The sequence below is a fragment of the Primulina huaijiensis genome, chromosome 12 (assembly GCF_012295235.1).
Source record: "Primulina huaijiensis isolate GDHJ02 chromosome 12, ASM1229523v2, whole genome shotgun sequence".
Taxonomy (NCBI): domain Eukaryota; kingdom Viridiplantae; phylum Streptophyta; class Magnoliopsida; order Lamiales; family Gesneriaceae; genus Primulina; species Primulina huaijiensis.
The window spans coordinates 5,216,125-5,229,185 of record NC_133317.1 but is presented as its reverse complement, the minus strand read 5'-3'; the positions used below and the strand labels follow the sequence as shown (position 1 = coordinate 5,229,185).

At 33.6% G+C, this 13,061-nt stretch overlaps 2 protein-coding genes across 2 annotated transcripts; one reads left to right on the top strand and one right to left on the bottom strand.

Moving 5' to 3' along the window:
- Positions 1-4,697: 4,697 nt before the first annotated feature.
- Positions 4,698-6,573, top strand: LOC140989354 (uncharacterized). Its single transcript, XM_073458556.1, has 3 exons — positions 4,698-4,866; positions 5,610-5,766; positions 6,300-6,573. The coding sequence occupies exons 1-3, from the start codon at positions 4,864-4,866 to the stop codon at positions 6,344-6,346; spliced, it is 207 nt and encodes a 68-aa protein (XP_073314657.1). The 5' UTR covers positions 4,698-4,863; the 3' UTR covers positions 6,347-6,573.
- An 817-nt stretch (positions 6,574-7,390) lies between these two features.
- LOC140989862 (F-box only protein 6-like) lies at positions 7,391-11,092 on the bottom strand. The gene is made up of 2 exons (XM_073459346.1): positions 10,880-11,092; positions 7,391-8,912 (listed from the first exon to the last, which is right to left on the bottom strand). Exons 1-2 carry the CDS (start codon positions 11,032-11,034, stop codon positions 7,664-7,666), a joined length of 1,404 nt encoding a protein of 467 aa, XP_073315447.1. The 5' UTR covers positions 11,035-11,092; the 3' UTR covers positions 7,391-7,663.
- Between the last annotated feature and the right edge of the window lie 1,969 nt (positions 11,093-13,061).

The window sequence follows — 13,061 nt, the reverse complement described above, 5'->3', positions numbered from 1 at the left end:
TGATATTTGGATAAATTATTAAAACCATGTTTTACTATTTTATGATTGACATAATGTATTGTAGGAAAAGTGTTCAATTATAGAGTTTTACCATGGAGACAATGCCATCTTCGGGTTAAAAAAAATATACTTCAAATTTGGAACCTTTAGGCAATACAAATTGACTTTTGTGGTGCAGGGCATGGTTGTACCCAACAAACCTATTCGATGATTGGTATAGCCTTTGTCCTCTTCATTATTATTATTATTATTATTATTATTATTATTATTATTAACCCAAAAAAAAAAGCTACTTATTCACAAAAAAGACAAAACAACTGATGTTACCCCATGTAAGAAAGTTGACAATTGATAGGCCCGTATTAAATTTAGATTATACCAGCGGGCCACGTAATAAATAAATAAATAATGGGTAAATTTGTCGTAGAAATTGTTCCAATTTTTTCATTTTAAAATATACCTTTTCATAGCATAACATTTCCAAATATTTCTTAATTTTTTTCCCGATTTAATACAAGAAAATTTTCTCATTATCTTTTTAGTTTAATATACGAAGAATAAGTGTGAGAATTTCGTGGCAAAAATTTGATGAAAATGTCCAAAACATGTAAAATTGGCCTCTCACTGAAATACTTAATAAAGAAGTGATTTTGGCCATCCCTACACCCACTCTCTTTAATTTGGAGTTACGGGCTTTGAAAGCGATGGCCCGCGTCAGCGCACTACTTATTTGGGCTGGACCAATGTTAGATGCCTCTAAACCATTATGGGCTTTTTATGACACGTGTTTGGATTATTTCGGAATGAGATAATTTTTGGAGCATCTATCTCATCGCCACGTGGGGAATGATAACATTATTCATCACTTTTATATTAAAAAAAAAAAAAGCAAAAACAACTGATAAATAACTCGTTCGATCTCTTATAATAATAGGGAGGATAAGATAGTAATAAAAGAAACAATATTTTATGGATGAGACCATTATCACTGGCTCATCTCTAGTCCAAATAAAAGACAGATCAATGACAGACCAGTGTATTTTTCTATAAATATCATGTTTGAGTGTCTAATTCATTCATTCAATATATATTATTTTTCAGTAGCACCTTTAGCTGCTCTCCACTTATATTCTTAGTCTCTGACTTGAGCGTCGGATGAGCTACGCCGGGACATCATCTCGACCCCCTTCTAACAGCTTTTTTCGTGATTTCAAGCTCAGGACAAATTCGAAATCTACGTCTGGATTAGTGTCACTTGTTGGAATCGGACTTTAAATTTTCAGTTAGTATCAAAAGGTTTGATCAACTTATAATAAAAACATATACTTTGTCGATATGGTAGGTTAGACCGATTGGTATTTTAGTTTAGAAAGCCGAATGGTTAAATTTGCTTATGTCAAGTTAGGCTTAGGACAATGCATGTAAATTCAAGATTAGGACATTGTACCTGACCCTTTCCAAGCTTTGACATGAGCCCATAAAGTACGAAAAAAATGGTTAATCGTGTCTGAATTCAAAGAATTCTTACTTATTCAATGATCCCCCCAAAATCAATACCCCATATAGCCGGCAATATGTTTTTTTAAGTCACAGCCATAATTGTGGAAAAGTATTCCAATGGGAACTTTATCAATCAATGAAGAAAAGGAGAGGCCAGGGGGGGTTCAAAAGGATATACAAATTGATTGCATTAATTTTCTAGTGCGCTAGAACCTAGCAGTTAGGCAAACATATAGCATGTTACTTGTTTAATAAATTTGACTAAGTGAATTAAATTCAAGAAAGAGAGCAAGTACAATATAATTATGGTCTTTTGTAGCATTATTAACTATCCAAATTTGTTTAGAAATGGTTTTTCTGAAACATAAACTTGACAGCTTTTGTCAACAAGGATCGCAATTTCCAAAGGCTTGTCGGGAGTTTGTTCATGTAACCACTCTTCCACAAACTCACGCAAGTGATGTGGAGACGTGAAAGTTTCCTTGAATTTTCCTAGCTCAAGAAACCGAATTGAAACACCCTCAAAGAACAAGGGTTGTAAGAAATTGTCTTCGTGTTGTTTAGGTAATCAAAAAGGTGTACATGATATTTATAGTTCATGTGACACAAAAGTCTCAAATTTAAGACAAGTCGAAACTAATTATAACAAATCTATGTTGATGAGAGAGGTTGGGAGGTGTATGTTCTTGTTGCAACCACTTTCTGTTCATCCTACATCACACTTCAACTACTAGTTGCTTTCTTTCTTGTTTATTTATTTTTTGGAAATAAAGATCTATAGTTTTGTGTATGTGAGCTAATTAGGATTTTATTACATTTTTTTGTCGCTTAAATTATAATTAAACGGGCTTTCTTCCACTGTAAAAATAACATCAATGATAAATCTCTAATCAAAATTTTTTTTTTTTTTGAGAAATATTTTTTAGTCTTTTACCAGTACAAAATTTATTGGTATTAATTAAATGAACTAAACGTGAAGGATATCTTGTCCTAATGTTAAAAGGTCAGGCTTCAAGGATCCTAGGGATATTGGGTTCAATTTTCACTGGCTGTGTGAGATGTTTAATTAGAAGATAATAGATATTTTAAACATTGATCCCAAGTATTAAACTTTCCAGAAAAAATTGTGAACCCACTTGGACCTGGTCGGAAATCCGAATACCCACCCATTGTTGATTTGTTTTCAGTTGGTGCTGCCTCCGGAGGGACTCTGAACTGAAGTGAGGTTGTTTATTTGCTCAAACAAGATCAGAATTTTAATTAAGACAAAAACTTGTGTGAGACGATCTCACGGATCGTATTTTATGAGATAGATCTCTTATTTGGGCCATTCATGAAAAAATATTACTTTTTATGTTAATAGTATTATTTTTTATTGTGAATATCGGTAGGGTTGACACGTCTCACAGATAAAGATTCGTGATACCGTGTCACAAAAGATCTACTCATTTATTAATTGATTCCGACCAAACAACGGTTGAAAAGAAATCTATAGACATTAAACAAACACGTCTACCTACATTTTAAATAATTCGTCAAATTATCAATTATCACTTTATTAATAAAATAATATATAAAAGACCATGCATTAGCTATATATAAATTTTATATTTAATAATTATATGATTGTGGATTTTATTGGACTTGAAAACGTTGGATCGATTTTATTTATATGAGTTTATATGTAAATAATTATGTGTTGTGGGTTGTCGGTTAAGTTAAAATAAATATTAAATTGATCAGTTAAACTTTTGGTTATTGAATTTTAATATATCTAATAAGTTGATTATTTTCCTCTTAACAACTAGATCAAACAACTGTACGCAATTAACATAATGTAATTACTAAAGGAAAATTTTCTTTTGTCAACTTCTGTCTCATTGTTACCGTATCACACTAACTATAATTAGATTATTTAAAATATAATAGAAAATGCATATTTATATAAGTTTGGAAATATTACATTATTAACTTCTCAAATATAATGCATGTACTTTATGCATAAATACATGTAACACCGTCTGACAAAAAATCTATTTTTTGTTATTTTTTGGTCTATTGATCGATATAGATAATNTTTTTTTATCACTTCTAATAAAAAGATGAAAAAATTTAATTTTAAAATAACAAAATTATCATATTTATAATATCATTCCAATTTTACACACATCCAACCAAGCCTGGGACGGGTTTGCTATTCCTGTCTCCGAATTTCATTTTCGTCTCGATCCCCGTTTTTCTTGAATCTGAAACGTCGCCCCTATCACCGTTTCAAAAATATTGATGAGACAAGATGGGGGCCGGTTCGGGCGAATCTAAACTAAATATTATCTATAATTATTAATATTAATATTATTTTCGGAGTGAATTTGAGGATTAAGATAGTATCCTCATAACCATTTCGAACTATTTCGAAGATTTTTTAAAATCTCTGAACTCGAACCCGAAAAAACTGAGATTCTCGTCTTTGTTTTATGTTTTTCTTGCAAAACTTCGAACTCGTGAGAAAATTTGTCTCTCTCTCTACCAAAGCTGACAACCATTAGAAGTTTGTATGGGCTCGAGCCCAGCTAACACCCATGATATATATATATATATATATATATATATATATATATATNTTTTCTTAAAGCTTATTTTTTCACGTCAAAAATATAGATTTAATTTTCGTAATTTTTATATCATTTAATTTTTTTAATTTTATAATTATATATTTGAAAACATATACTATTGGATTCATTTGGTATGTTATAAATATTTTATAATTGGATTTTTAATTGTAAATATAAATCGAGACGATCTAAATTTGAATGTGTAAGACAATATGTCAAACGAAATTTAATTACGTATGAGTAATATTAAAAAGAGGGAGACTTAATAAACAGATTACATTAAAGTATAAACTGTTACACAAATTTTTATTTTTATTTTTTGGAAAAAAGCAATTAAAAAATATTTTTTATTGGCCAGAGTGTTTCTCAAATTTAGTAAAATTGAATGTTTAGTTTTTACAACATATAAATTAAATAACATCAATTAGGAATTATTAAAAGGTGCTTATCCTAAAAAAAAAGGTGCTTATCTAAAAAATAAAAGTGATTTGAATGACCAATAGCAGAATGCCACGTCAAGAAAACACGCGTTTGACCCAATGGCAAGATGGCGGTGACTCTTTCGTGGGAGGGACTAAATTCTTCTTCCTAATAAATACCTGCTGCGTCAAATCGTAGAGCCAAAAAAATTAAAAAAATAAAATAAAATAAAGAGATCGGTGCTATTTCCCCTTTCGCCGGAGATATATCACTTGCAATATCTGCGGCGATTTTTCTTTCGAGCTTCTTGTAGCAACCGATCTCGTGAATCATGGTATAAATTCGTCGTAATTTTACTCTATTTTGCGGTCTTTATGGTTAACGTCTCCTTTTTGTTAGATTTTGAGTTTTGATTGTGATTTTCTCAATGTTTCTTGATTTTTCATTTTTTTTATCTGTTTCATAATCTAGGTGAATATTTCTGGCGATTTTGAATATTTGTGATTTTATATTGTATTCTTAATGTTGAGCGACAATGTAGTTCGTGCAGCCTTTAGCGTTGATGATAGAGTTCCTTTATTTTTATATTCATTCGAAGGAATTTGATGAATTTATTGTGGGCATCAGATCATAGCTGAAACGTTTACCTTCTAATAGATCTCCTTAGGAAGCTGGTTGTTTTTTCTTCGTAGGCGTTTGCTTTTTCTTTTGTTTTTCTTTGCATTGCTCTAATTTTTCGTTTGCGTTTTCTGATGATGACTCTGCGTAACTTTCTGACTTTATTTGTTGATCTGATTTTTGTTTTGAAATTATAGATTGTTGGTTTATCCGGTATGTTGTATGTCGGTGTCTGCATTGTACCTTATTGATGAGAAATACCTTTTCATGAACATAGTATTTGCATTTTATTTTGCGTTAGCAAGCGCCACATTTGTCTTCACTTTTCTTTTCATTGTTCGATCAGGATTTGTTTTATTTACTGACTGAAGTTTGTAATCCGTGCCTGTTATTTGTTTTCCCTCACTGGATATATTTTTATGAGTTCGCTTTGTGTATTATTTGTACGTTCTTATACAGACAACTTCAAGGAGGCTTGCCGACAGGAAGATAGAGAGGTTTGACAAGAATATTACCAAGCGTGGTGCAGTCTCTGAGACTAGCACAAAGAAGGGAAACAACTACCCTGTTGGCCCTATCTTGCTGGGGTTTTTCGTTTTCGTTGTTATTGGTTCATGTAAAGTTCTCTTATCCTTTCCCATTTACTTACTTCTCAGATGATCATTGATTTGTTGATGCAACTATATTACCTTTTTAAAGTAATTTTCTTGCTGATGAGTTTGGTGATTTAACACTGAATATCATCTAGATCATGGAAGTATAATTCTTGTGAGCGAAAAATTTGTATTCTCAAATTAAGGATACACTGATGTTCCTAGTGATGTAGTGTCAAGACTCCTGACTACAAATTTTAGAGAAATCGATGCAAGGTTTTGAAGATGTCATATTTATTCAAGAAAGCATTTTATCAACAAAAAAAAAATTGATTTGTTTCACATCTCTCACATTTCTGGAGTTTGAGGTGATCCTGGCAATTGTTAACATTTAGAAAATGCAGTTGCATCTTAATTATAAAGATAGACATGTGACTATATGATTAAACTGGGATTTCTTGTTTCATCTGTAATAAACATTCGTTCTTTTTGTTACTTTGCTAGTGTCTCGTATATCAAACGTATGACCCTTTTGGTCTTGCTTGTGTATTTGCAGCGCTGTTTCAGATAATCAGGACGGCAACAAGTGGAGGGATGGCTTAATCACAGTCAATATTTTTGGCTCCTAGAACGTGGTGACAGTTTGTTTCTTCGGTGTTTTTGTCGTGGTTATTTCCGAGCGTGTAGATGACGAACCTTTTCTATGTTACAATGTACTTTCTCCATTATCATCAAATTTAACCCTTTAATAATCACTTTGTTATGATTACAATATACTCTCTCCAAAATGTTCAAATTTAAAGTTCTATGGATAAATATTTTAATGCAGAGATTGCTGAATCGAGTAAAATGATAATGGTGGATTAACTGAAATTTATATGTATTTGCGCGCACGCTATAATAAACCAGTTAGAAGTTGTGAAAGATAAAAAGATAAGTACTCGATAGAGAAGTGAGGTTAAGTTTTATCTGGTCTAGATTTTTTTCAAGGGAAATAGCATCCATTCATTAACCATTGACAACATTCAAATCTAGAATGTATTATAACAAAGGAAAATGTTTCACAATTGCTAGGCTTTGGTGTTTCATGATAGGATTTTGAGACTCTTTCACCGTAAGAAAACGCAATTTCGAGACGGAAATAGCAGAGCGACCGGATTAAAAACCGGCCTCTAATTATAAAAGTCAACAATTTGAAGTCCCATTGAGCACTTGAACTTGTGTTTATCAGCTGCTTTCATCTGTTCCCAGTCATTGATTGTGCATCTTTCTTCCAGTACGATGCCAAAAAACCTTTTTGCTTTTTAACGTTAATAAACCATGAATTACCACTGAATAAAACTAAGCTGCTCTCGGGACCAAGACTTTTATGGAACACGTGGAATCCAGAGTTTTCTTCAAACCTAAAATCAGTTCGCAAGAGAAGAAACCATTTTCGTTAAAAGTATTTTTCTAAGCTATATTTGGATTGTTTCTCTTCTTGTGAAGTTAAATTTTAGTCTTTATGTCATCAATATAGGATATCAGTTTTCAAATTTAAAAAAATGATATCAGATGATTTTTAATGGTGTTTGGATAAGAGGAAAATTACGACTAACTCAAAAGTAAAAAAGAAGTAAAAAGTGGCAGGCATTTTCATCAAGAAAAGAAATTAACTCCTAGTTCATGGAGGACAATGACCAAATATGACAGATAAATTGTTGGGAGAAAATGTATAATGATTATTTGGTCAAAGCGTCAAGCTATAGAAACACAAATACAACATCCGACGATTACAAGAAGATTTGAAGATACAAGTAATGATATAGACCTCGTACGGCTGCCATAAGAAGAAATCTCAGCTGTCGAGCGTACAGCATACATATTTGAGATCTAGCTGCCATTTAAATGCGGTAAATTTAGATCCAGACCAAAGGAAAATCAAGCCAATGCCGTCAAACAAGGGTGAAATGTAGTACCACAAGCAATCCATTGCTTCTTCCTCCCGCGTGGCAGCACACAGCCAGGCACCTTGAGCCATTCCCTGCTTGACAAATCATAGGAAACAAGCCTATTCATTTGTCTTGATCTCAGTGATAACATGAGCAAGCCCTTGTTACCCAGACAAGTCATTCTAACGTGCTTCCCATAAAACTCCAAGCACCATATGTTTGGCATTCTGTCGACCTCCTTCCACAAAAGAGTCATCTTTTGCAGCTCCCAAATGCAGACACATGTGGCGGCATTTTTAGTCAGCAGCCCTACGAGCATGATCCTCCCTCCACATTCAGCTAATGTATGATCGCTCAGATGCGGAGGACCTGGGATTAGAAACTGCTTCCAGATCCCAGTGTCCATGTTGTAGGACACAAGCCCTTCAGGGTCTAAGCGCATGAAGTAGAGCGTTCTATCAACGGAGACTGCTTGAGACCTGAAATTCAGTGAAAGTGGAAGTTTGATATTCGAGGGCATGATTCCGGGACGAGTCCAGTGGTTTTTTGTCGAGTCGTAGACTTCGTATTCCCCCTCACAACCAACCCAAATGATCTTATATCCCGAGTCTGCAGATCTGCCGTTCAAAGTCATCCCAACTGCTACACGAGACCAGACCTTAACGGACCTAGCAGGCAACTCCTTGAAGGATCTTGTCAAGGGATTGCAAATATAGAAGCTGCGGTGGCCTATATCGAGGAAACATACGAGGCCACCTGCTGATGCCACTGGCAACACGATCAATTTTGTTGGCAAGGCAGGCACAGTTGGATGGTGCCACTTCTTTGATAATGGATCATACATGGCTCCAGTATTGACATTTTCATGAGTGATGGTGTAAAACCAAGGTTGGGCTTGCTCGACTTGAGCACATTGATGGGAAAAACTTTGAGAAGTCAGCAATGAATTCCACTTTTGACAAACCGAACGGAAACGGAAAAAAGTTGCAATTGGAAGTCTTGCAATCAAAACTTCAAAGAGATCCTCCGGAAATTCTTTCCAGATGGTTTGTTCCATGCTTTCAGCGGAGCTTGTCATGGCAGTTGCTTTCTCTCGATTGCGTTCCTTACGTGGTTTTTTTGTGGGTGGAGGTTTCCCAGGTTCCATCATCTTCAAGTTTTCAGATTTACCAGCAGTCATAGTGAGATTGTAGCAACCGTCTTCTAAAGAACTACCATCTAGATTGAAAAAACACCATCTGCAGAGCAACTGAAGTATCTTGAGATGCTTAATGTCAAAAGACAAGGATAAATTTTATTCTAACAGAAGCAAAAAACAAGAATTAAAGAAACAATAACTAAAAACACTGCATACCAACAGAAATGTCATTTCCGAAAGCAAAAACATTCCAGAGACCACACACGGACATCTAAAGTTTAAACAGAAGAATGCGTACGCAATTTAACATTTACACATTAAAATTGTTTATAAATGTAATTATATTTTATATATCTGACATAACAAAAATCAGTCAGCACAGCTGATGAACATAATCAAAAGGCAGATAAAAAGTAAATGTAAAATAAAATAGTCGAGATAATCAACATCTAAGATGAATTGTTTAGTGATGATACTTGGCAAGGGACTTGTAATATAGCATCAAAATGATTACATAAAACTTTGAAGTATCAATTGCACATCAATGAAAGTTAGTTCTTTCAATGCAAGGATATGTCGATCAAACTTGTTTGGGACAAGAGTGAAAGTTTTCAGACATCCTGGGCACATGCCTCTAATGAAGTCCAGATTGCTTTAAAGTAAGAAAAGTATAATTGCAAGAAGTTTTGACATTAATACACTATATCAATTTAAAAATCCCCTTTTACAAGAAAAAAGATCTTGAATCCTGGAAATAAAACTGTTATTTGGGACAGGCATACCCAAGCTTGGCCAGATAGATTCGACAAAAAACGAGTTGAGGCTAATAAATTCATGAGCTGAATTGTGCAAGGACTTGAATATTTAGCCAGATTAAAATATGGTATGTGTTCGAATGGGAACAAGCTCAGGTAGTTAAAAGTCTGTCCCAACGTAGAAGCTCTTTTGGACTCCAAAAACTGAAAGCATGTTTGATTCTATGTCTCTATGTTTCTTAGGAAATTTTGAGCACCTAAATCCCATTAGCTAGGAATATATGATTTTGTGTGATTGTTAATTTTATGTATTGGCATTAGATTTAGCTTTGCCCCAAAGAATTAGCTTTATCAATGGGGTGAGTTCCGCTAACCCAAAACTCAGTTCACAGCGCCCAATTGACAGGCCAGCGTGAATAATAACAAAAACTCGGTCAACATAGCATAAATGACAAGCCTACCTGTAAAATAAACAATGTATAGCTGCTTATTTAAGGCGGAAATCTAGCTAGATTATGTGATCTATGTTCCATTAGACATATTGAAAAACAGTTAGGATGAGTGACTAGAACCCGTAAATTTCCACAGAGCTATTATCATTGAGTGTTGTCCCTGCAAGATTAAGCTTTGTTTGTCTTCACATTTGAAATCACAGCAAATATACAACCCCACAGTCCCAGACCTCCACTTCACCAGGAAAACATTTCTTCCTATTAAAGCATGCACTGATCTACAATTCCCTTAGTATATGAAGATACATAAGAGTTTGGTAACACTGAGTGAACAATTGGTTTAAGATATAAGTCAGTAAACCAAAACACGTATTCAACTTATGCATTAAATACTAAGTTAAACAGATGATTCCATACAGATATATTTGGTAAAAGGTATGGGACGGTCTCTAACTTGACAAAAAATTTGGATGTGCTGCAGCTTTCAATATCAGTTTTAAGCAAAAAAATCTCTTTACATACCTAAAAGTAATTTCTCTAGATTGCACTAAAAAGTGCAGAATATTTCAAAATTTCGTGTATGTACTACAATTCTAACATCTACATCCATACGAATTTAAGTCAAATTTTACATTTTTTCAAGAAAAAATAATTTCGCCCCAACTCTCTCGTTTTTTTGGGATACGGAACTTTGCCCCCACCAAAACATTAAACCCAGTAAATCAGAAGGTACACACAATTAAAAAAAATGAAATCTTGAAACACGCAAAATCGGCGCCCGTCAAAACATATACAACAAGCAACAACAATCATCAGGAAACCAGGTAAAAATCCTAAGCAAACACCCAAAAATCACAGACCTGAAGGGATGCTGCTGAAGCGAAGCCTGAGGTCGAGCCTGGAAGTGAAGGAAGTAATTCGAAGGAACCGCGGTAGGGGGCGGAGAACCGTAGAGTTCTAAAACCTCTTGTAATTGTCCAATAAGTTGTCTTAGCATGGCCACCCCTTCCATCATCCCTTGACCAGAGCCCTCCCCACCCTCAACCCCTCCCCCACCCCGTCCATTATCTCTCTCTCTATCTATAGCTTGTGAGTATATGTATATTTAGCTGTGTAGTATCTATATTTCGTCGACGGGAGGTTTCCTTTTGTTTTTATTGTTATTAATTCGGCGAATCATAATTCGCCACATCATCCTGACCATATACGATTGATGAGTAGATTGACCGTGTCGCAAACTTTCCTCTTGTTGTTGCCCGAATTACCCCTAGCTTCGTATATTGATTTATTTTTAATACAAATTTTAGTGATTGGTTTGATTTAGCCTCCACCAATTCAAGTTGATATCAAATTATATTTTATACTTTTATTATGTAGATTAAATTCATAGCTTGATATATATCAGATTAATTTGTTTCAGTATAAAAGTTTGTTGTTACCTAGTATAGATTTAGGTATATATTTTACCAACTTCTTATTAATTATCAGTTAAAATAATGTAGATATTAAAAAATATTTGATGTATTTGAAAATTTTCGAATCTGAAATGAATCTTAAAATATGAGTCCATTTCGAAAATAGTAGGACGAGTTAACTATGTTCATATTACAATAATAAGTTATATTTTTTGTTTAAAAAATAATATATTTTTTTTATAGATGAGCAAAACAGAAAAAAATTTGATTTATTAAACCATCTCACGAAAATTATTATGTTTCGATAAATAATAATAACTTAGACTCCATTCGGTTAGCACATTAAGTGCTTGAATGTAGAGTAGGTGCATTTATTCTCAGGGTTTATTTAATTGTTTGGTGAGACTATATAGATAAACAATATTATTATTATTACTATTATTATTATTAAAATATTTGGATAAGATGTGAAATAATATTGCATATATTATAATATATTTAGTTTGCTTAATTAAATTTGAGATGATATGATAAATTAAGATTTTATCATTTTCAATAATTAATAAATATAAATAAAAAAAGAAATGAATGAATGATAATATTATAAATTTACATTCGATGATTTTTTTATTGAAATGAGATAAATAATTAATAATTTGATCGATGTGACATAAATAATCAACATATAAAATTGCTAGATTAATTACATCAATTATCTTATGAAAAAGAGCAAAAGATATAAAACTCTCTAAAAATATTAATAAGCTAAGACATCATTCAACTTTTTAGAAACGAAACACATTTTATTTTTTACGGAGTGGTGTGTATAGAAGTTTGATATGTTGCACGCTCACGATAGAGGTCTGTATGAGCAACAATAAGGTGATGCTCGCTGATGAAGATCGGGTGAATTGAGAGATAGATAGGTGGGCAATCGCACCGGGTCGAGGTGTTGGGATGAGTAAAAAATGAGATCGCGGCAAGAGATATTCGAACTGAGCACTCTTTTCCCAAGAAGAATAAGATTACCCTGGAAACACAGAAATAACTACGTGAATGTGCGTCGGAGGAGAATCTGGCATGACCACTCCGACGCTCTCCTCCGACACTCAAGTCAGTGAAGGGGTTTTTAGAGAAAATATGATAACAAAATGTTGTAAGAAAATTGTTGAAGAAGTGAACCCCTTAGTCTTACACAAACCTGATATTTATAGGAATGAGATCTATGATTATCTTGCTTTTAGTGTCATCCTACTAATTATAGCAAGATGACTGCTCATATCCTGCTTCTGACAACTTCTCTGACACGCCAACCCTTGTTCTGACAATAATGATTGTCAAACATAAAGTAGCTCATACTAGTGTACTCGAGTGAAATGATGATTTCGAGGTAGCCCGGGTGAAAATCTTCCCGGAAACTTTTGTACGAGATCTCGGGCATAAGGTAGCCCGAGGAGAAAATGTCCTAGATACTCGCATGCCCGACTTCTGAAGAATTTATCCTGCAAATTGATCTTGATTTGAGCTATCTCCTCAACATCCTGAATCATCCATGACCCGGGCTCTTATGGGATATCGCTCGTTTATCGATGCAATGAAAAACACACACACACACTATATGTATATA